This window comes from Zerene cesonia, chromosome Z, assembly GCF_012273895.1.
Source record: "Zerene cesonia ecotype Mississippi chromosome Z, Zerene_cesonia_1.1, whole genome shotgun sequence".
NCBI classification, from domain to species: Eukaryota; Metazoa; Arthropoda; class Insecta; order Lepidoptera; family Pieridae; genus Zerene; species Zerene cesonia.
Genome location: NC_052122.1, coordinates 10,644,437 through 10,670,022, shown reverse-complemented (window position 1 = coordinate 10,670,022; position 25,586 = coordinate 10,644,437). Strand labels below are relative to the sequence as shown.

General features: G+C 32.1%; 1 protein-coding gene across 1 annotated transcript; it reads left to right on the top strand.

Moving 5' to 3' along the window:
- The first annotated feature begins 13,729 nt into the window (after positions 1-13,729).
- Positions 13,730-25,312, top strand: LOC119835859 (EF-hand calcium-binding domain-containing protein 1-like). The gene is made up of 5 exons (XM_038360911.1): positions 13,730-13,850; positions 15,648-15,717; positions 18,649-18,829; positions 19,466-19,576; positions 25,127-25,312. The coding sequence occupies exons 1-5, from the start codon at positions 13,730-13,732 to the stop codon at positions 25,310-25,312; spliced, it is 669 nt and encodes a 222-aa protein (XP_038216839.1).
- Positions 25,313-25,586: the final 274 nt, after the last annotated feature.

The window sequence follows — 25,586 nt, the reverse complement described above, 5'->3', positions numbered from 1 at the left end:
TTACAACTGACATGAATTTCTGAAGATCTAATAATAGACCTTCAATAAACAATAGCCTAATATAATTTATTTCGCCGATTTTATGACGGAATGAAGAATGGTATTTTAATACGATTTATAGCTTCGTGGCTGATGTGGGAATGAATTCGAATTATGTGCGTGTGCGCACGGACGCACGCGCTTTTTAATGTATTTGTGTGTGTGTGTTTGTGTGATATGCCTGTATCATAAAAACAATATTTTTTAAATTCGTTTATTGTGTTATTTTGTTTATTTATTGTTGTAAGTTTTAAAATCTATATTATTTATTGCATAATATCGACTGTTAGTTTAAAATCATTTAGATAATATAGAGGTTACAATTTTATTATTTTTTACATTATGGTGTAACTATTTAAATAATTGAGTTAGTTATTTTTCGCCCAGTTGGTTATTTCAAGTATCATATTCAAAATACGTCATAATTTAGGATTTTTTGTTATTTAATAATATAATAGTTTACTAGTACTTATAAAATACAGTTGCGACGCGCCTATGCTGTAGCGGCCTCGCAAAGACATTTCAGCGTTTAAAATAAATTATAAGCAATAATGATGGTTTTCGTTGGAAATATCCTTTTCTTCCAGGATATCTTGTTAAAATTCCTTACATAACTTCAATTTCTGCGGTATGTACGTCAAACTAAATGCTTTTTCTATTCATTTTTTTTTTATTTGTAAGTTTTATGTGCTAATTTATTTTAGAAAAACATTTTCCGTAACAAAAACATTAGACGTAATTTAGTATAAATGAGATATAATATATTTTGTGAATTTAACTTCTGTGTTTAGCTTGTTTTCGTTGGCTAGAATGAAACGCCAGGCAAAAGTGAGGCTTGCGTGCGTTGAATTCGAATTTTAAAGCGATTTGAAACGTGTCTTACGATGCTTAAAATACATAAAGATTGTGTCAATATAAAAAGCTAGTAAGTGTCAAATGACAGTCAGTGTAAAGGAGAAGATGAGTTCCAAACCAGTAGGTACATCTGTAAATTTGATTGTAATTGTTTGTATGACGTAATCTTCGGTAATATATGATACACTTTAAGTCGAGTAAATTTAATAATGTACTCGAGTTAAAGTGGTCAAGCTTGTGCGGCATAAAACAATGTTCACCAAAATGTTAATAGTCTGTGGTATTGTAATTACTTTAATATTTAAACCACTATTAACATTGCATGCATCTTTATCAAAATCTATACCTAATTTTGTCAAAAAAATGTTATGATAAACAAAATTTTGGTAAGGGCGAGTCGGATTCGTGACTTGGAGGTTTAGAACAATAGCCTCCCCGCGTATATGACCGTTTCAACCGTTTATTCTTGATTTTATGACTATATATTGTTTTAGCGTCATCAAAATTATATCATTATTAACATTATTTTGTAAGACATACATAGCTTTTTAGCTTTTGCGGTACCAGATATTCACAAGCATAAGACATATGACACCACACATAAATATGCGGATAGCAACAGATTCTCTTCCTAGCGAATGTTGCCTTCTTAATACGATCAATATTTGCCAGAATTGTTGCAGAACTAGGTGGGTTTACACGCTATGAACATTAGTATAACAATAAAATAAAGTCTTAAGATATCTAAATTTCTACTACTTTATATAAACCTTGGTGTATGTCCTTGAGTCGCGTTGAGTTTGTGAGCAAGAGTGCTAAACCCCCTGAAGCAACTAATCTGAATAACATGAGAATAGTTGCCACAGCCGAGATAATACACCTACTCAACCGCTAATGGCACCAAAGTTCTTAGGGGGCGTCCATAAATTACGTGAAGTGTTTAAGGGGGGAGGGGGTCAAGTAAAATATTTCCAAATCTCACTTGCGCGCGAGGGGGGTTTTAATAAATATTACGTAATAAAAAAATCCTGAAAAATGTCACACGTAATTTATGGACGCCCCCTTATAAGGAATAGATAAAAAATGTAGGTGACGAAAATTATGAGTGATTGGATAGTTATAAGTGATTGAATATTATAAATGATTTAAGGTATAAGTGATTGTATAATTATAACTGATTGAATAGTTGTAAGTGGCAGGATATTATAAGTGGTTTTGTAGTTATAAGTGATTGATTGTGGGTTTGTGCAAATGTTTTATTAAAATACACAGTTACGCAACTATACAATCATTTTGACAATTTTTTTGATACACATATTTTTTTTTAAATATCTTACAGAACAGGATTATTGAAAGTGCTAACTTATATATACTGCATTTATTGTTATTTGCGTACACGATTAAGCTATAAAAGCCAAGTCTTAGTATATCTAAAGTGTACAAATTTTTATGATCTTTGGTGTAAATTCTTCAGTCACGTTGAGTTTGTGAGCAGGGGTGCCAGCTCAGCTAAAGCAGCAAATCTGAATAACATGAGGATTGTTGCAACAGCCGAGCTAAAACACCCGCTCAACCGCTTATGTCGCCAAAGTTCTTATGAAGAATAGAGAAAAAATTTAGGTGATGAAAATTATAAGTGATCGTATAATTATAATTGTATGTATGTTTGTATAATTGTAAACTTGCACGCTCGAATTCTGTATTAATTGTATTGTAAATTCGAAAACAATATAATATAATAATTTTAGTTTACATCTCTCAGAGAACCTTATCTCAGAGAAACATCAGAACAACATTATTAGGCATTTCCTTTATTATTTAATTTTAAGTCTCTTGTACTGTATTTCTGTATACAAATTGGAGTTTATTCCATATGTGCAGTTTCGGTTTACAAAAGGAAAAGCATAGTTGGTTTTTTGTAGAATTTTGAACCCTCCAAATGTATGTTATATGTAAAATGCAATTAAAAAAGCATAGTGGGTTTTTTGTAGAATTTTGAACCCTTCAAATGTATATTATATGTAAAATGCAATTAAAATTTTTAATTATTATTATTTTTAATTATTATTCGAAAAAAAATCCACAATATAGACTGCTATGTGAGTATAAACCTTAAGCGAGTGACACAAAAAAACAAGGTAAAAAAGTCGCTTATAAATTGATTTAGAACAAATAACATGAAAATATACATATGATTTAAAAAATTAACATTTAGCAGATAGCAGTTGTGATATTAAACATAAAATAATTTTTGAAGATTCTTCTTTAATTTCAATAATCATCGTTACGCAATGAGTACTACATATTATGATACACTTTATAAAAATAACTATCCAAAATTTGGGCAACGCTAAAACTGATATAGCACCAATTTCCAAATAGTTTTATGATAGTGACGAATATATTAAGGAAATTGTATATTATATTAAATTGAATATAACCATCCGTTAATATTGTTTTATGCTATAATTATAATAGGCCAATACCACCCGTTGTGCCATGTTTAATGGCAAAAATTATGTACGCGATATGCTACGATCAAAATGCGAACAAATTATATGATTCGCCAAGAGAGCGTACATGTGATGCGACATAAAAAGTGACGTTAACATACGTTAAAAGGGGGTACTAGTAATTTGACATGTTCAAAGTACACGTCGGCATTTTACAGTACCTACTATTGTGGTATGTTAAAAGCGCGCAAGGGAAAATATCAAAATACCACAGGTGATTCGCTTCGCTAAAAAAGAGCACGATGGATGCGATGCGTTACGAATATGTATAGGCAATCCCAATGATTATTACGCTACGATAAATAAGCGTAAAGGTAATTATCAACGGAGATTCGCTACGTTAAAAGAGCGCATAAGTAATGCGATACGGTAGAAGTGTGCATAGGCAATTACAATAATAATTTCGATACGATAAATGAGCACTCAGGCAATACAATAGACGTTTCGCTACGTTAAAAGAGCGCACAAAAAATGTGGTATGTTAAAAGTGTGCGTAGGCAGTTTCAGTAATTATGGCGCTACAATAAATGAGCGCACATGTAACACCATAGACAATTCGCTACGTCAAAAAAGCGCTCAGGTAATACCATTGACGATTTGTAACGTCAAAAGACCAAACAGGCAATATTATAGACGATTCGCTACGTCAAAAGAGCGCTCAGGCAATGCCATAGAGTATTCGCTACGTTAAAAGAGCGCTCAGGCAATACCATTTACGATTCACTACGTCAAAAGAGCGCACAGGTAATACCATAGACTATTCGCTACGTCAAAAGAGAGCACAGGCAATAGCATAGATTATTCGCTACGTCAAAAGAGCGCACAGGCAATACCATAGACTATTCGCTACGTCAAAAGAGCGCACAGGCAATACCATACGACTATTCGCTGTTAAAAATGCATTAGGGCAATTCCCATTGTTAAGGCGCTACGTTAAAATTACAATAATCAAAACGTAAATCTAAAATTTTCTCGTATTGCGCATGAGTTAGATGAGTTTATATTGAGTCGTATTAAATGAAAAATATTAAATTTAAAAAGTTGCTATGTCATAATTTTATTTATGAGAATCCATGAGAACAACAGGTAGGAATTTTAGGATTTAATTCGTTGTGAATATAATAGATCTCGTTTAAAATAAATTAAAATAATTCTCATCGTGGAGCCGGTGCAAATATCTACATTCTGCTATACCCGAAAAGCTAGAAATAATTAAATTTGTATTTGTTTCTGAAGACGCCGCCTGTTGCTATCAGTGCTTGAACCTAGATAAATAAAAGGCAGTCGCGGCCAATTTTCCCCGACGCTGGAACGGCACCTGTTGCATCAACTAAAATACTTACCTTAACTTACCTGACCGGAACTCTCGAAACAACGTTAGCCTTATAATTATTTAATTTTATTGTATTTTATATTTTAATAAATATTTAAAATAAATGAAAAAGTTTGTAAAAAAATAGAAATAAAAATAATTTGCAAACAAAAAATATGTGGATAAAAAGGGAAGGATAAATTATTAAATGTTGGGATTTTATTAATTTTTTTAGTCGCGATAATTTTTATCTGGACTTAGACTCAGACAGGTTACGTACAACTAGTATCGCGAGAGCGTAACCCAACTGCTCCAGTTCACGCTTCGATGCATACTAAAGCGGACGAGGGATGCGAGAAAATATCACCTATAACTCTATCAGTGCCCAGAAACTCGAAACAAACTATTGCACAATATACATTGCTCCTACTCAGCGCGGCTTATTACCGAACGCAAAATCTGCAGCGATGTAAAGCAAACAGGATAAAATGTTAACGAAGCCTCGCCCTTTCTAGATAAAACCGCGATACAGGGATGAAATTTCCGAGAACTACTGTGTAAAATTATGCTTGCACTATAGTTCGCGGAACATTTTTGCGCCGTAAAATATTTTTAAAAGGATTTTCTAGGGGAAAAAGCTTTATTGATTAGGTTTGCAGGCGAATATACGAATCCAGTCCACATAGAACGCATCGTCCGATAGTAGGTGACATTTTTGTAATTGAAGCGAATTTAATTATGGGGCTTAATGGATGTGGTCTATGTACAAACTATAAAATTGGTTTATTGATTTACTCGGTTAATATAATTAATGCATGCAGCAAAATAATGAAGGCGTATCCTTTAACGTTATCCTTTGTATCGAGAATTAATAAATTATATGTAATTTAATACATGATTTAACAGATTAATAGAAAACAAGATACAAAGGACCAGCTGGCACTGCACTGCCCCTCCACCCCATTTAGGAGACATGGGAATTTGCGTCAAGTCGATCTTGAGGCGGGATTCGAACCTTTGTCCTTGACTTTAACATGGTGACGCATACCGCTAGGATCCCCGAGATTTCAGTCATAATAAACGCGATTAATAGAACATCTTCTATCCTTTTGATCTATTTCAAACATGAATTAAATAATATTTAATTAATTAAATTTGCTACACATAATATAACATAATACATTTTATTGATGTAATATATAAGCATACAGTACGACAGTGCATCAATATAAAGAAACGTTGTTATTTTGTAATGAATACATAAATAACGAAGTGTGTTTTCCACGTATTGAAATTGCATCCAATTTATTGCTTTTCAACTATATTTATTAAGACTTGTTGCGATGTTACTCTGATTTGCGGTATTCCTTAGCCCCATGCCGTTACATATATGATTGCTTATTGAACGATATTCCTAGAACTGTAAATAATCTAGATTCATGAAACCTATTCTAGATTCATTAACATTGTAAGTTCCTCCTTTCTATCCGTACTTATTTTCAGTTTTCTTATTTGTGCCGTGGTTCTTAATGATATATGGAAATGCATCATGTTTATTAAACTGATTGATATTATTTTTTTCGAGTAAGTTCTTTCGACTGTAGTCTTTCCTTTTATCCGCGAAAATAACAAAGTTTTCAAGGTGCGTTAATATATGCATGTATGCTGATGTTACAGCAAAAACGTTAGTATGAATTAAGTGCTCAGTATATTTTATAGACTTACAAATAACAAAAATATTTCAACTTCCGATTTGTCTCTTTTTCAAACGGTTCCACTGAATATGTCCATGTGTATAAATACATTGGATGCATGTCCGAGCGCAGTGTCCTATCTATCTAGGAACATATTTTAATGCTGTCATTTCGGCATACATTAAGCATCATTGCTACAGCGATATCTGCCTTTCAGTCGTCTAAATTTAAACAGTATCAAAATATAACATGCGTTTACCTCGAAAATGTCGCATTCAGACGAACGTTGATATTGAAATTATAAACGGAATATCATTTCAAACAAATATTTATTCATCTGTCAAACGCGGATATGACATGTAGCGAACGGATAAGTAAAAAGTAAACAACGAAATTGCATAATACTTCGAAGAAAAGAATTTGATATTACTGTTTAATTTTTTTTTTTAACACACAGTTTTGGTAATACTATATAAATTTGACATTTTTTAAATTTCGAAACCGAAGCCAAATCAAAGTTGGAAGTGAATGTTATTCTATTTTACCACAAATAGTGTTAAGAACCTTAATATCTTTCGGATTAATTATTGTACGTGTATGCAGATAATTATAGGTGGTTTGGCTTTAATGCTTACATCACTTACGAGAAGAGCATAATATATTAAATATATCTGAGACTGGCTTAATTTAAGCTGTTAATTAATGTTAAATATATAAGGCTATATTGTTTTTATATAGGGACTAGTCATCTGCACAGTAGCTGGCTTTTTTTCATTTCGAATCCATTGGATAGATAATAGATATCAATATATACGTTTCCTCTCCTTCACACGCACGCACACACTATTATGTATTTGTTAACACAGAACATGTTTTTCATATACAATATTTAGTTTGGTTATGGCGTGTTGTACTTGCACTCTGAGAAGAAACTGTCTTTCTCAATGCAGGATTAAAATCCTAGTAAACTAGGGAGACAAAGCCACAAGGCTTTAAATGTGTTTTTACTTTTTAACTGTACTATATTCAAGAGCTCTGCAACGATTCAATAGCGACATTCAATAATCATAAATGATTTCTTCTTTTTTTCGGGCTTACGTAAAGAGCACTGACCTTTGATTATAACTATGGTACGGCAAGCAGAATCAAGTGAACAACCATTCAAAACGTAATTGTAAAGAAACATAGAAAAATAAAGAAAAACATAACGCACAGTTTTTCTTAAATAAACCTTTATTAAAGTCGTCATGAATCTAGTTTGTTAAAATTTCTTACAACAAGTTTAACACCGTTTCCCTTTTGCACTCTTTTGTAGTAGAATAAATAAAAAAGGTTTCGTAAATAAATGAAGACGTAAAAATGAAATGCTTTCCTTATAACGGCAACAAGATTTAAATGCAATTGAAGAAATAATATTTACAATTTCATATGGATATAAATCTTAGAGATTATATTCATACAGGGATTGAGCGATGCTACAAGAGTATTAAGTATATGTAAGTAGATATATTATACGTTATATCTGGTTGGTTTGTTGCAAAGTTTAGAATATTCATACTAAGTATGTATAACAAACATGTCTTTATAGAAATTCAACACAATTGAATGGGTTTCTAGGATTTATGATTTGTAGAATTTAATCGTTTTCAAATACCTGCTATCAAAACTATGAAATCGATTGAAATTCACACAATTTATTTATTAAACTTTATGTTTTTTTCTTTGTTTATGTAATATATCACTTTGAAACTATTTTACCGATTTTGAAAATTATTTCAGTAGAAAGCTGAGAGGCACAAGGTATATGTATGCAAATATTTTAATTCATATCCGTAGCTCAGAGCTCGCGTGAAGCCGGAAATGCTTTGCACCAACCATTCAATTCACATAACATTTTTATTTTTTTATAACATTTATTTAATTTTTCATATATGTAAAACAGCGGGCAACTGAGTTGATTATTTGCTAATAAGCGATTATCACCCCTCATGAACTACAGAGTTTCTTGTCAGCACTTCTCTATAGAAACTGTTTCCCGACCGGTAGTAAATGTAAAAAATACGTTATAACGATTCTTAAATGCTTCTTGAAGAAGTCTAATTGTATAAATAAATGTTTGAGTCTTAACTCAATACATTACGCTCCAAAAGCTTAACTGTTGCTCGCTTTTAATGAATAAGGTATAAGGAAACGATTGACAATAGAAATAAAAATGGACTAGGGAGGGTGAGAAATAGGAAACAGGCGAATTCAAATGAATTATAATAAATTTCTCATTCCCTAAAAGACAGACAGTTTTATTGAAGAAAACACATTGTTTAATTAGTTAATACTTATGATACCAACTTACCATTTGAATATTTACATTTGACACTCGAAAAGGTGTTTAATGCGTGAGATACGTAAACTTCTCAAAAGACCAAATTAATTGTTAATATTAATGAAAAATTTGTGCCTGTTTCATGTGTGAAATTAATATATATTACTATATGCGCACATAAGACATGCATCGAACCTATAAAATCCGTTAAACGTTATAAAAACTTACCAAAAATCCAGCACATCGCAGCCAATATTTGTTTTCTTTCGTCGACCATGATTAGTTCTTTGGCTCCTTCCAAATATCAAGACATCGTTTTATGATTGTTCCTGAAAAAGGGACCTTATTAATATTCGGATAAATCTATTTTTAATAATGCTTGTCTATACTAATATTATAAAGCTGAAGAGATTGTTTGTTTGTTTGAACGCATTAATCTCAGGACCTACTGGTCCGATTTGAAAAATTCTTTCACTGTGTGCCCATTTATTAAAGAAGGCTATGGGGTATATATGTAATACGGATAAAACCAGCTCGGACCGCTAAGTATATCATATGAAGACATTCCGAAAACAGAATTTTAATAATAAGTTAATTTTAATAATAATAGCAGAGCTACCACAGATGTACGTGATACTACAAGAACAAAGATATACCTAATGTAATATAACTACTAATTTAAAAGCAAACTATTTTTCTGACTCATCCATTACTAGAGGCGCATTTTGTTATTGATTTATTTTGCGCCAATAAACATGAAGGTTAAAGAACATATAGAAGAGGCTAGAACGTGGGCGGAGCAATTGCGCCGTTCGTTTATGAAAACATTCACATGTCACTGTATGTTGATGAAAACATAATTATACTAATTATACATTGCTTGCAATGTATATGAACCATCTTGTACTAAGCAAGCGATGACCGAGATGCCAAATAAATAGCGAAAAAAGTGGCGTCACTTAAACTGATAGAAATCATTTTTAATCAATTACTTTCTTATTCACCTTTTATCAATTCTGTAGTAAAAAGTTAAGAGCGAATTTTTTTTTTACATACAATTATATATTAATGTATATTACATAGTTTTTACCGCGAAAATTTCCATTTACCCTGTATGTCTGTTACTTATGATAAAATACGATATGTGATGATACATTACTTGTAGAAAGCATGCAAGTATAATGGTACAATAATTATAAAACTAATTATTATAAGTACGTAGTAATTTACAAAGGAGTAGTTTAATATGTTATAATAAACGACGAATATTCGTCGCTGATATGACCAGTCTAGTTTTGTTATTGATTTTATAATATTCGATTATAGTCTTCTACCATACAATCTATTCATCTGGTGATATGTATTCTTCTTTCCGGTTCTTCAAATTATTTTTCTTTCTGGCTTTGAAGGAGATTCTTTTGTCATAATCTATCAGTTCTTCACTCACAAAACTGCCACTATTTCAAGAATAATGTTTAAAAAAAATGGTAGTTTTATGAGCAAACAACTGACAAACCTTTAGGCCTTTGAAAGGATGTTCGTCGTCTGGTTGACCTGCGATTCTAGTGAAGCGTTGTCTCTGTCTTATGAGGATTATCCATGAGAAATCTCACCTACACCTACGTTATTTATGAGTGCGTTCTAATTAATATGTAAACATTTCATGATCATATTCAAGATCCTTGGTGATATTATCAATGCGAAAATGTGTTTGTTTATTTCTCTTTCATAGTTAGGAAGCTACAGTTAAATATAGGTCACGAGAATATATTCCTGATAAAATTATATAATAATTGTTATCTACAAACTTACGGTCACTTTCACTACTTCTTGATAAAGTCACTAAGAATCTATTTAACACTTATCAACTTAGATGTTCGTACATTTTAAGTTAAAATTTGATTAATACTAAAAGGATCTATGAATAACTACCAAATTATTACTTTGATTTTAAAATGGAATTTAAAAGAGCCGAAATTGAAATCTCGCTATATCTTTGAACCGGATACCTCAGATCTCACACGACATGTAAACAAAATTAATTTTACTAAGTGTGGCATGCGGAAGATGTATATATCATGTTGATATTATGTGTCCGGAATCAAGTAGAATTAATAAAGTAATATCTTCTACAAAGAAGGTCACCGAAGTCCCGGGCAGAGAAGTACCATCACAAAAATTAATATGGGGCCAAATAAAACACAAAAGGAATCACGTCAACCCGTTGAATCTTTTTGTTTTTCTTTTTCACATAGATTTATATATAAAAACGAAAAAAATAAAATGCATTCCAATTGAGAACCTTCCTATTTTGAGAAGGTCTATTGAAAAGGTAGGAAAGCATGTTATATATGTATAAAGTTGTATTCTTTAATAGATGTCTTGCATTTCTGATATTGAACAACGCTAGAATGCTATTTGTGCAAGTGGAAATTTACTTGTCAGGTATGTAAGTACATTTAAATGCTTTTTGTGAATGTACGCAGCGGCATATACCACTTCACTCAATAAATAAAGGGAAGTCTAAATAGGTATTGTATTTAAATTCAACAAAGACTGCGTTCTATCGACACAATATTGTAATCATTTATATAATGTTTCATATTGGTTATCGTTTCAACGGACATCCGTTAGGCAGGTAAAATTGAATGACTAGAAAAAAATCGGTCTAAGACTAAACGGCGAACGGCGCTCCTTTAAATCTTGCTCTATGGTCGTATCTATTTATTATTTTATTTTTATAATGATGAATTTGTCGTTATATCTGAAAGCTTAATAGGTCTATAATGAAATACATATGTCTGAAGTTTAGAAACTCGCTATTACTATTAGAAATGATATTGTATATCAGTAAATGATTGAAAACTTTTTCTCCATATTTTTCTACTAGCGGAGAACGGTTATAATATAAAAAATAAAAACTAAGTAAAAAAATAAAAAAATAAGTATTTGGTGTATATAAAAGATTATTGTTAACATAGACTCAAATGGTAAAAAAAGCTCTAATCAAGCTGTTATGTCTTTGCTTATTGGTAATTACGCGGGTTTTCAACAAATTGACGCGATTCTTTGTGTCAGATAAGAAATTGATTTCATTTGGTCTGGTTTTAGAATCTGGATGAATACCTCCCTCCCCTATCATTTAATATGTTTGGTCTAATGTCCAAATTTTTTTATCCGCTACGTATATACGAGTACACACAGAAAAAATAACAGCCCTTATAAAATTGTAAAACAACATCGAGATTGTTTGTTTAGGAATTAAGAATAAAGCGGATTAAAATGCGCCTAGAATAGAAAAATAAAAATGCTGAAGGAAAATTCTATAAACAATGTAATGGAAAATTTATCCTACAGCCATCTCTATTATTGCAGATTTCAAGGTAAATGGAAATCGGATTAAATCAGACCTTCAAAGGATTTAGCGAACTATAAACTAATTAGTTGTAAAAAACATCTTATTTTCTTGTTAGATAAATCAGTTTCAATAATATTTTTTCTTTCGTTAATACCTACCTACATAATACCTACCTACATCTGAAAGGGATGGATTTATTACATCACATTTATTATATACATATTCTTGGTGCATACTACATAGTGATTGTATTTGGTTTTCTACACATCTTAATAAAAATTGCCTCACGACTCTTAACACTAATGCGATTTATATATATATGTATATATATTGATTCTATTTATAATTCTTATTTTATCTTATATCTATGTAAATAAATATTACAATAAAATAAACAAAAAACAAATTTACAAAAATACATTAAACATGCAAACATCAAAAGAAACGAGCGCAAATACATAGATAGTAAACAAACTAGAACACAAAAAAATAACAGTATAATTACCATAAATGAAAAACCATAAGCCGAAATACTTACTCAATATTATAATGATGACAACAATCTTGATACAGCTGTCTGTAGTGTTAAAAAGGGGCCGGCGATACATCCGTAGAATATTTAAATACACGAATTAAATTTGACTTTGTGGCGGCAATGAATCTAATTGGTTGGCCAGGTCGTGCAATCCACGGCGTCTCAGTGCATCTGACTCCCTCGCGATACGTTTCAAATTAAAAGCTATTGATGTGTCCTTTAACATACAGCATGGACTATTTACATATTTTATTAATCACATCGTGTAGCTTCTAATTTCCACAGATACATGGCTCATTAAGTAATCAAAATAGAAGCGGGTAGCGTTTGAAGAGGAATTATATTAAAGAAAATACTAACTGCACAGTAACGGACACTGATCTAGATAAAGTCTGCATTACAAATAAATTTTTAATAATGCATTTAGTATAGCTATCAAAACATTAAACATTATATTAGAGTCCGAAATATGATTTTGATTAATTGCATTACTGTGTAACTAAACAAACTACTACTACTAAAAATGCATTTATCTTATAAAGTTTGCTTTTGTCCCAATTTAGATTTATATTATTAACCCTTATAAAGTTTGAAATTTAACAAAAATCTTTTTTTAGACTTTGTTTACAACCCCCTCGGCATCAGCCCGAGTTGAGTATATTCCCGCTAGGAAAACCGCCATCTTAAAATCATTTGTTAATTTTTATATGGCGCTAATCTTTACTAAATTAGCCCTTTAGAGTCACGCTGACAGCACGCTAACCGTCAATGCTGAAAGCCGAAGCGTTCTTTGAATTTTTCATTGTTAAATCAAAATTTATTTACAGCAATCATCGCTTTTAGTTACTTTTAGTTGTAGACAGCCAGTAAATATTAATTTAATGAGAAACACAAAAAATTACTTCTCTGTACTAAGTATTTATGTCATCTACTTCGATTATCATACGTTTTATTAAGTACGTCATTGACAAATCATTTGACATTCAATTTTCTCTATGGATACTAGATTTCGTTTCACAAACATTACAGTCCATCTGTCAAACATTTCAGTTTAAATAAATTTTGTATAATTTACAGAAACATTCGCATAAAAATCAGTAAAGATGTCAGCTTCGCTAGATTCAGCGTTGGATCCCATGGAAGAAATACGATTCCGCAAGAAACACGGTGCTATTTGGATGGAAATACAGAAAGACACACATTTCAATTTTGACGAGTTAGAACGTATGTTATCTTGCCACATTTTGTGTATTTCGTGTTTTTTTTTTTAATTAAAGATTCTTTGTTCATGACTTGTGCGGACGAGCGAGCGAGACGAAATCTTTTTTATGGTTGAGAGTGAAAGAGCGCAGCTTATAAACTTCCGATGCCGAATTGAAATATTAGTTGTATATCAAACTATTCTTTGCTTATTTTGCAAACACGGAAAGTGTTCTTGTTCTAATTTTTCTATCGATATCTGTAATATATCTGTATTTTAATGAATAAATCATAAAGTTTTAAAATAAAATAATAGGGAAATCATATTTTCTTGCACCATACCCCATTTTATGAAGCAGTAGAGGGCATTATTGATTAGAAAATTGCCTACAACCTTAAAGACAGTCAACGGATAGCAATTTAGATACCTACTTTCATAACAGTGGAAATAAATTGACGATTACTAACTTATATGAGATCGTTAATTAGACCCTCTAAAACGATAAATAACCTGTTTAAGACAACATAAGGGATATTGAAAAAAAAGTAAAAAAACTGAAATATTGTGTAACAACACCAAGTGCATTTAGAATATTTTTTTTTCAGAATCATTCATTTAGCACAGACTTGTGAAAAAAGCTATGTTAATATTTTTTTTTAAAACAGAGCAAGCAGAGGAGCACGTGGGCCACCTGATGTGTTTCATTTTTGATATGTTTCTTTTGTACTACACTAATATTTTATAAATGTTAGATTCATTTCACATAGAAAATAAAAGACGTACGTCGAATCGAATATCATAAATGATTATTGCGCTGCTTAAAAATTCCTTTTACCTCACATTATTATGACGTTGGCCGTCTTCACACGTTGCAGTATTTTCACGATGAATAAAATATAGGGATTTGGCAATTTAGTAATTTTCCATGCTATAAATTTTACAGAGCATTATTGCTGTACTTTAACACTTTTCCAATTCATTGGAAATTCTAAATTGCAGTTTAAAAAGTATTCAAAGAAACGTATTGTTACGAAATTACTTATAAATGATCCTTGGAATATAGAAAAATTCAACACCGAGCGAAACATTCTAGACACATAGGTACTTTAAATTTACATTTTTTTGTTGTATAAGATCGCGATAATGACTTTCCGATAAATAACTTTCAGCATTTTAAGACTTACATTTATTGAAAATACCTCAATAATTGCTTAGTTGTTTCAACAATGGGGAAGAGAGAGTGATACGCACGTGAATTAATATATACATTTAACTAAAATAACCGGAAAACGTGAAATAAAACATAAATATTATTATCTTATATCTTACTTATTTCTACTTTTTATACAATTTTACGAAACTATGCAGATCATCAAGGATCTTGAATAAGTCTTACAACGGTTTAATAGTGGTTGAGTTGACAGCATATTGCACCCTCAACAACAACGTTATTTGCATTCAATATGTACTCCATTACTTTCCAATGTTCATTCCAATTATGAACAAATTATACCGACGATTTAATTAAAAGGCAAGCATGTCATATTAGGCGTCTGAGTATGGACAGGCATTGCCTGACTTTCCGCCCTATTAATAAATAAAAAGAGCGGAACCACACTGCAAGCCTAGTATGATACATGAATATGACCTTGTAGATATGTATAAAGCTTGATATTTCTAGTATTGATCCTCACAACGCTTTATGCTATTGAAATTTAAACATCTTTCGCACTGCATATCAGATGGAGCATTTTGTATGGGTCATAATCGTATTCCTTCTGTGCATGATGTTGCATTACATGTTTTTCTTCGATCCACAGAAATAATGGTGATTTTTTTCAAAATACAAAAGAGGGACGAGAAACCAGCTGGGTCGGATTTAATATCAAGGTAAACGTATCCGTACGAAATTTATTATACAATATATACCGAAACAACTTTTAAAGAACAATGATTGAATAGTAATGTGTTATACCACCTTTGGGGTCCACACTTGTGTGAAAAAATGAGTTTAAATATTTTACTTGTAAAACTCTATTCTAATTAATGCCACAGAAATTTAAGAATTTTGAGAATACTACATAACTAATAATCAATACAAAATAATCAATTTAATTATTTTAAAAAGTTAATGATAAATTTAATTAGGTACCATAATAAATAAATCTGCAATTATTAATTTTTTATTTATTATTTGTAAAGCTACTTAAGAGATTTAAATTATTTTTATCGTCCCGTATGTGTTCAAGTGGTCTGTATATAAAAAATAACTAGAAACTGATCGAGAGATGTCAATGACGCTCAGGCGCTTTTCGTTTTTGCTATTTTCTTCTTTTTACTTTACTTTCATTACCAATAGGTAATAAAAAAACAATAATCAAAATTTTGTCCTCAACAAATTTCCCACATGTAAGTCTGCCATTGTTCCTTTAATTTAAATTTAAAATAAACTGCAAGCAATAGTTAATGTTGGAATCAATTTTGAAAATAATTTATAAATCGGGACAAGATATTTATTAAGAAAATGCAACCGCTCTGCCCGGTTTCTATTTCAAAATTGCATTGTTTACATTTATTAAAACACTACCAGAATGTGACGTGGTTTTTTGTTAGAAAAAAATTAACACATTTTTAGAAAATACTCGTAATTGGTATTTTACACTAGCTTGGCTTAACTCCCAACGCAGGGAGCTAGACCGTAAATCAATTTTAAATGAAGAGTCGATCACGCTTCAGCACGTATTGGGCCAGCTCGCACCAGGGAAGGTATCACGGTACTACGCACCAGTACAAAAACACAAAAACACAGTAGCATTCGTATGCTACCGTGTTTTGTGCGATGAGTGGGGGGTCCACCCGGCCCATTTCTCTTTTTCTTACCATTATCTCTTCCTTGATTAAATATGTTAAGAAATACAACGAAAATTTAGTACTTGGTAAAAAATTGTGCTCTTTAAATTTTCGCGCATGTTTGCAGATAAAATTATTACTTTATAAAATTAGTGTATAGGTATATGAAACTATCGAAAGTAAATCTATTAAAAAATATCTAAATTACTAATAACACGATAAAGAGTGAAAAATGGTCTGGTTCATTTTAAACATAAAGAGAAAATTTAATTAAATAACGTGTAATCTGACATAGGAATCAGTCGTATGAAGTTCCTGTTTCCAATGGTCTAATTTATTTATATTAATTTGTATATTGCAATATGAATTGCTTATACGTCTAATAAAAAAAAGTCATAATCTAAGTCTGGAAATTAAAGAGTTATAACGGATCTTTAAATGATTTTCATTAATTTTCACCATTATTTTAACACTCCTCTTACAGAATATCTGTTTTTTAGGAGTTTTAATGTATGACTGTGTAATATACGCTCAGTAGCGTATTCAAATATACTCGAATTTATTATATTATATTACCTGACATTTCGAGCATTTTACAAAGCGAAAAGCGTTAAAAAGTCTTTAATTTCTAAATGTGTAATACTCACGTGAACCGAACGTGCGCAATTGAGCGTAACTTAGATTAATATCGATAGTTTCTATTGATAGATATTAAATTATTGGTTTGTTTGCCGTGGGGAGAACCCATGAGAACGCAGTCATAACTCGGTACCTTCATACCTCTTCTGTTAGCTATATCAGTTTTATATTATATTTTTCTAAATTGTAATTGAGACATTTATAATAATAAAAAGTAACAATTTATTTTTTTATGCATTTTTGTTATGGTTTCACACAAAAACTTATTTCACCATAATAAAGGCTCATCTAAATTGAGGGACAAGCTATTAATGCACCACGGACAAAGCCGGGGCGAATAATATATTTAATTTTTTTAATTCAAGTGGATTGTAATTGATACCAGAATTGCAGCGAAATATCTAGAATTTTAGCGATGCAATATTCTATTTATATCTCGAAAATTCGAGTAGAAAATTTGTTGATAAATAGTTTATCGTTTCACGATCACAAGCTGATGGAAAATTTCACCTAACAAATTGCGTTTTACACCGAACCCAAAATAAAAAACGCGTACAAGGTAATTGAGTTAATCCCGCTCGCAGAGTGCACAGGGTTAGTATAGCTCACCTCCCAATAATTGGTTTAATTCACGAACATGGACATCGGGATGGCGGTTTGATCGTGGGCGTATGATTTCATTAGCTTTATATTTTGGATTATAGTATTAGTTGTTCAAAATAATCGCTAATTGGAAGAGCGCGTGGGGGACTATAAGCGATAACATTTTAATTGGTTTGCTAGAAGAAGTTTTTATAAATTTCTTCTCCTTACTACCTACAGACGCCCTTCGTTTTAATAACATTGTTTATAAAATATAACAAAAATATTATGCTAGACTATTTTCGTATTTATAATGTTCTTGATGCTTTTATTATTAAACAGATCGAGATAAAAATCACTCCTGATGTTATTTTAGTTGACCTAAAAACTCACAGAATGAGCTTAAGGCTCTGATTCCAGTGTGTTAGTGATATATTCAATTAGGAATATGCCTTTTAGCTTTCACATTGTCCAATCGTACATAATGGAGATAGGATTAATTGGGATATGCTTTTTTCATAAATAAAATGCTGTAAAAATATCCTCTGTTGCCACGTGATTCCACGTATTCGTTCAATCCGATACCTGACAGCGCAATGGTATAATCGAAATGGATGGATGCTTTTTACGTTTGCGTACTGAAAGCTCTTATTTCATCAGATTTATCATGAAAAGACAAGTTGTCTTTTACACTCAAATCGGATTTGATTCGAGGCTGGTTCTGATCTTCAATCACTATCAACTTTTCAGGGCACATTTCAGAGATGTTCTTCATACTGGTTTGGGGATGACGGACGCATATATGATGGAGCGGGTCATGGTGGCCCTGGATAGAGGGACATCTCCCTATGTTACCATGGCAACGTTTGCCAAAGCAATGTCTTTGTATCTTCGAGGCGATCTGGAGGAGCGTATTTCTTATGCATTTACGGTGAAGTTATAAATTTTTATTAATGCTGTTTATTTTCATAAAAACGTGTATGAATTTAAGACGATTATAGAATTAAATAACAATAAATGACTATGTGCACTTGGCCAGCGTGGTTGATTACGGCCTGAAACCTCATGGGAGGCCTGTGTCCCAGCAGTGGGAACATGTATGGGCTGATGATGATGATGATGATGAAATGACTATGACTCTTATTACTTTTGACGTATTGAGTAAATCGCATACGTATTTTTTTTTAATTGGATGCTTTATACCTGCATTATAACATGTTATTTTGTCTTATAATTTCTTGTATGACAAAAATGTTTGGAAATTGAAACGATTGATAATCTTTGAAAATATTTAAAGAAATTTTATATATCAGAAATTAAAAAAAAAATACACAATTTTGAATATATGTAAAAATGCAATGAAAATGAAACAAAGCAAATAATTATGCTGAATGTTTTATCTGCTGACCTTCTTTTACTGACTAAGTCGTTCCGGTTGACATTTATTGCTGATCATTTGACTTTCCAGCGGCTATTTACCGTGAATTATTTAACGAGAGCCCTGCACGAAGGCAATTTTATAATTTCAATCTAATGTCATTAAATTAATGTTTTACATCGCTTGTAGTGTTACGATCTGCTGGGTGAGGGACATTTGCGTAGAGAGACAATGTACCAATGTATGAAGAAAAGCATTTCCAAGGCCTCGCGGGACGATGATGTGGAAGAAGCTGTGAAGGTGCGATTCGGGCCAATGTTTGTGCTAAAATTCAATTAAATACCAATCCGTTGGTGACACAAGCCATCGCGTACCATCCGCAACCCGATCCCACTCGGACTCAGAAACACGTCTGACTCACGTACACGTTCTGATCGACTCCGACGACGAAATAATTAATGCTAGCTAACGCGGCTAGACCCGGCGATTGAACAGAGAACTAACCGCGACACCACGCCAAGCGTGCACACAACAGCAGAATGCGTACACAGTCTTCATCGACGAAGACGAGGTCCCTTGTTCCGCGTTCCCGCACCCACCCGGGTGAGCGCCCGACCGAGTACGGCCCCTCCGGCCCCCTCCATTCTTGCCTGCATGCCTTAGCCGAGGTTCGTGGTCTCCGTCAAGTGAGGACGCCCTTGAGAGTGTCACTATTACGGTGAACCCTCAATTCACCCACGCGTCCGTGCTAAGATGTAATAGCTCCTCTGGCTGACATAGAGAATAAAAAAAAAACAGTTTCATGTCCCGCTATTATTTGCCAATTCTTTACACATACAGTTGATACACCAGATACTTTTATTGAGTAAAAGCTGCATGACTCTGATCATTTATTCAATTAATTTTCTGGTATATAACGATTTTAGGTACTTTGCGGATCGAAATAATATACCTAATTTACAAAGCCCTTCGCTTTGAATGTTTAGTAGTTTAACTTTAAAAGTACAATATGTTATGTGAAGACCCATGTCCCCTATTGGGGTATGGGGCAGATGATATACATCTGTTTCACTGATCGATTTTCTTTATGGACAAGTAGGTGATCAGCCTTCTGTGTCCTGCCAGACCGAGACATTTTTTTTTTATTGTCCCCACCGGGGATCGAACCCAGGACCCCTCGGTTCTACGCTCACGCGTTTACCACTGTACCAAGGAGGCGGTCAAAAATACAATACATCATCCAATTACCTATTGAATAATTGTTTATTTATAAACATATAAATGAAAATAAGTACAAATAGAAAACAAATAACGACAGTAAGTAATAATTAATTAAAAAAAAACGGTCAACGATGTTTCTGGGGTACGAGGCCAAAACTTATCAATTCAATAACAAAACAAAAAAAAAGACGCATGAATCGGTTCGCGTAAATCTGGAGTTATCAGCACCACACACACACAGTGAAATTCAGAACCTTTTAAAACTATTCTCTGTTTGGATATCCCTGATGAAATCTGGCAGAGCATTGCAAGGATTACTAAAATGCATACAGAAGGATCGCTCGTAAAATGTGTGCCATCGAAACTTGGACAACGCACGTTACGTATACAAGGTGGGATTATGAACCTTTTTGGTTCACAAATACTCGGTACGCTTTAAAAGAGTTTTATAACATGTTTTATTCAATACAGGAACTAGGTGAAATAACGCACTCACATGAGCTTTGTACGTTGAAGGTACCCCTATAAAGAACTTCTCGTATTCAATAAACTGATACGACAGTATTTATTAGCTATACATATAATCTAACAGACTATTCCCCCAGCCAGACTACATATCAAATGCCCGCCCGTCTAACAACCAGCCTATGATATATATTTCGAAAAAAATTATTATACCACAATTATTTTCTGTCGGAATATACAAAGGTCACCGACGTCCCGGGGGGAGTTAACACCCCACATTCTAAAATGGGACCTAATGACATCAACTGCCTATCAAACACAAAAAGAACCACGACGATCGTTTGAAAACCCACGTACGTAGTTATCGAATAACGAAACCAAAAAATAAAAATATAGTCTGATCGAAAACCTCCTTCATTTTGTGAGCGTCGTTTTAAAAATAGTGTCTGTTGCTAATTTGCTGAAACTACCACGTGTAAAGTGTAATGGACTGTTATGGAACATTAAAAACTGTTTTGTCAATTTTAGAAGTCGCATTTTAGGACCGTGTTTCATTATGTCGAAATCTAATTTATTTAATAAGAAAGTGACATCAACTAGTCATATCTCTTTTAACTTAAGAAATACTGAACACATATAACAGGTTTATTGGATTTGCCATCGCTTAAATTACGTTAATAATATTGTGTGGAATATTTAAAATACTAGCAACAAACAGTTAGCAATCCAGGTGAGAAGCTTGTCTTATAAATTCAACATTACATATTTTATAGTGGAAACCTACATTGCATCCGTTCATATCAAATTCTATAAATTTTACTAAAATTGCGTTAATTCTTATCTAAAAAATTTGCTGCAACTCAAGCATTTTATAAATTTGTGTTTAATTCCAAATATTTATTTCGTTTTTATTAGTATTTTTAAACAAAATCAAACATAATTTTGTATGCTTTTTCGTTTCACGTGTTTTTATCTGGAATGTTCATAAAAGTAAATCAACAAAATGTATTGCTTGCTAATACACTAAATAATTAACTTTATAATATCAATGATTGAACAAGTTATTCAACATCCATAAAACCTTTGCTTAATGCCATCTAGTGTTAAATTAATGTTATTTAAAAGTAGGGGTTCCAACCCCAAGAGAATGGCCTAGAAAATTATGTATTGAATGTTCAAGTAACTTTATTACGTATATTCAGGCTTTTACAGTTTGTTACTAGATGACGCTACTAATGTTTCTATTTTATTAAATAAACTTGCCGTTAGCTCCTGCTCCGCCTGGGTACACGTATTATTGTATTTTTTATTTCTATTTTTAACAGATTTAATCTTAATTGAGGCAAATCCAACGAACCAACACTATTTACATCCGTTAAGCTGTTCTTTATTTATAAGTGGTTTCACAAGCACTACTTTCTTTTTATATGTACACTATACATTATATAGGTATAAAAAAGAAAAGGAACATCTGAAAGCTTACCTTTACCACTTCCATTTCGAAGGGATGTGGTAAGGATTTTAATATTACATTTTCACTGCTAGATTAGATTAGCCTATAAAAATATTTAATTCACTAAATCTGCTCAATTATTTTTTGCCATTTCATAACAATTTAATATACCATTAAATGGAATAAAGAGCTTTACTGTATCTTCAATGTTTGTGTAATTATAATCATTACAAAATATTAGTACAAAAAGAAAGAAAATATTTTATAATTCTATCAAATTTCAATCGATGTATCTTTCAAAATGCAAAGTATCTAGTTATAAGTAGCCGCCACCTTTATTTTGCTTTAAATAATAAGTGCTGATTTTTTTTGTACTGTTGTGTTTCCAAGGAATGACAACAGATGGCGTTGATATTGATTTTGTGATTTTCACCATGATTGTAGATAGCGTTTGCAATTCCAATTTTAGTTTTTGGCTGTTGCAATTCAAAACTGAGCTATATATCTATCATTTTATTCAAAATGTTTCCTTAGATATATACATCGAATTAACCGCGTGATAGTTTATTGATTGTTCTAGTGTTTACTTTAAGACTTTCATGAGAACTCTTTCAATTCTTTTACTTATTAGTTCTTTGTATTTGCAAACTGAATGTGAAATTTATAATTTAATTTATGTATGGAGTCTTAACGTAGCGCCATGTGTTGTATCTCAACTGATTTAGAAGGTAAATCGTATATAGTTGAGAAATGTTATATATCTCATTTTAATGAATTCAATCAAAATATAAAGTACGAAACATGTTTTATAAGACATCAAAATTATTTTCACTCACTATAACATAGTGTAAGTTTCATTTTATCCTTTTCATATTGCTAGTCTGCGGCTTGTGCGAAGGTCTTATAAATTTGAATCATATGTTTTATCACAGATTAGAAATCTCTTATTTCTATTAGAAGGAAGAAAAAAACTCATAATACATGATAACGTTATCATGTATGTCAACGCAATTATTATGTTAATACAGGTTGACAAGAACGATACAATAACAAACGAATTAAAAATTATACATTGCTTGGAATTGAATTGTCGTCATCTTGAACTAAGCGAGCGATCGCGCATTATAGTGCGTTGATTGCGATTCAGTCGCGAATGCCGAGTCTAGTATGTTAAATATTGAAGGCAGTGCGGCGACACGCGTTCTACTACAAATCAGCAACTATTTCCTTCCTAATCTCTTTCATCTATTCACTATATTTTGCACATATCCAAAGGAAACTATTAGTTATATCCATATATTTTAATATTTTACTATCAATATATAGCACAATACTTATTCTAGTATCTTAATGAGGTTGTCATTGCAGTTTTCATGCCTGAAGGGAATTTAAAATATAATGTTATCCTAATGATCTGGTTCAGGCCCCTATCTTTCCTATTCCCAATCATTTCCTACATCAATTTGCCTCTGCTTGGTTTATGAGAAACTGTTAAATATATGAACTTGCAAATAGAATATCTATCGAGGTAAAATCGGGGCGAGTTATATATAAAAGTTCCAAATAATGTTTTTTGCATTGATCACTGGAAGGTTACGTGCTACCAAGTTCGCCAAGTTTAGCTTATACCTGTATATTTAAACGAGGGACACGATTGGTCTTAACTTAAAGTTTCGTAACGGCAGAAAATTTTTGCAAGAAACCTGAAAACTCATTAGAATTTCGTTAGTTTGTTTTAATGAGTTATTTGAATATACCGTTTAATATAATTGCATTTTTTATAATTGTTTATATTTTAGTACTATCGTATTTTTTATTTTATGTCACATTTTCTTAAAAAAGGCTTGCGGATTTTGAAAACAATGCGTATGTACCATTAAATTATATGTTTCCACGTACCCAAAGGGCGAAAGGAAAGAGCTCAAAAGCCTAACCTACTAAAATCCACTTCGTTTCGTTGTGCAGCTTTGTGTGGAACTGTGGGTATGAAAAAATATTCGTGCTTGTGAATATTCCCATCCAAAGCTTCTACAACCAAACTGAACACAAAATCCTGTATTGTGTGTATATTGATATACTGTCATTAATCATTAAACACCAGAGCTACTGTTTCATTTCTGCTGCGTTAAAACTATGAATTAATGAGAGGATGATTTTATTATTAAATTTAAAATGAATAAGCATTCTATTGAGGATTACGTTCGCAGATACACACGGCGTAACACTGACCTCTGTGTTATACAGGTCAGTGTCAGGTAAAGGATAAATGGCGCGTGAAATCGGATAACAATATTTTATATTAAAATGAATTGAATTGTATTGTGTGTAGTTACTTTTGACCGCGGCTTCGCTCGTTACGAATTGGTAAAATAATCGTTCACCTAAAGACATAAAATGAGATTCAAACCGGTGCAGTCATATAGGAGGAATGTAGTGAATAGCACACACATACGCGCACATAAGAATATATGATATATAATATATATGTCACCGTAAAATTGTAAACATCGTTATATTGTAATCTATCTTACAAGGTTGCAAACTGTCGGGAAATTATGATCTGTAACATATTGCTTACATTTTAACTTAATTAAAAAAAAAATAATAAATAAATTTCTTTCATTCTTTTTAAGTAGATTACACTGTATCGTAGTCAAACTGTAGCATGAACCATCAAAACTAGTAATAACGAAAGTTTTGTGCACTTTCAGGAATTTGTGGACATAATGCTGAAGCGAATGGACGTAGACGTGGATGGGGTCATCAGCTTCGAGGATTTCCACAAGTCGGTAACACGGACGCCTTCCCTCCTGGAGAGCCTGGGCTACTGCTTGCCTGAACGACCCGCTGTGTACGCGTTTCTCGCCACTTGGTGCCCGAACTGGCGCAAAATGTAGATGAAATAAATAGTAGCTAGATGATCAGTTGTTTGGATATATTAAACAAAATTGGGCACGTCAATTAGCTAAGCTTAAGCCACACCTTAATTTGATACAAATAATAGTCAAGCATCGTGCACACCCTTCAGTAAAGTAACTCGGTATGTTAATATTATTTTTTAAGTAGGTAAAAGTCTTTGCTATCCTGTAGGCCAATGTGGCGTTGGGTAAAAAGTATACTTACTTTTGGTTGTTCTTAAAAATTGTCCGTCCTATCTTTACTAAATGAGAC

Bases quoted from the DNA above. Each gene is read 5' to 3' on its own strand.
- LOC119835859 (XM_038360911.1), top strand. From the start codon at position 13,730: ATGTCAGCTTCGCTAGATTCAGCGTTGGATCCCATGGAAGAAATACGA. The intron at 18,830-19,465 runs GTGAAGTTATAA...CATCGCTTGTAG, and splicing joins GTATTTCTTATGCATTTACG to TGTTACGATCTGCTGGGTGA. The intron at 19,577-25,126 runs GTGCGATTCGGG...GTGCACTTTCAG, and splicing joins ATGTGGAAGAAGCTGTGAAG to GAATTTGTGGACATAATGCT.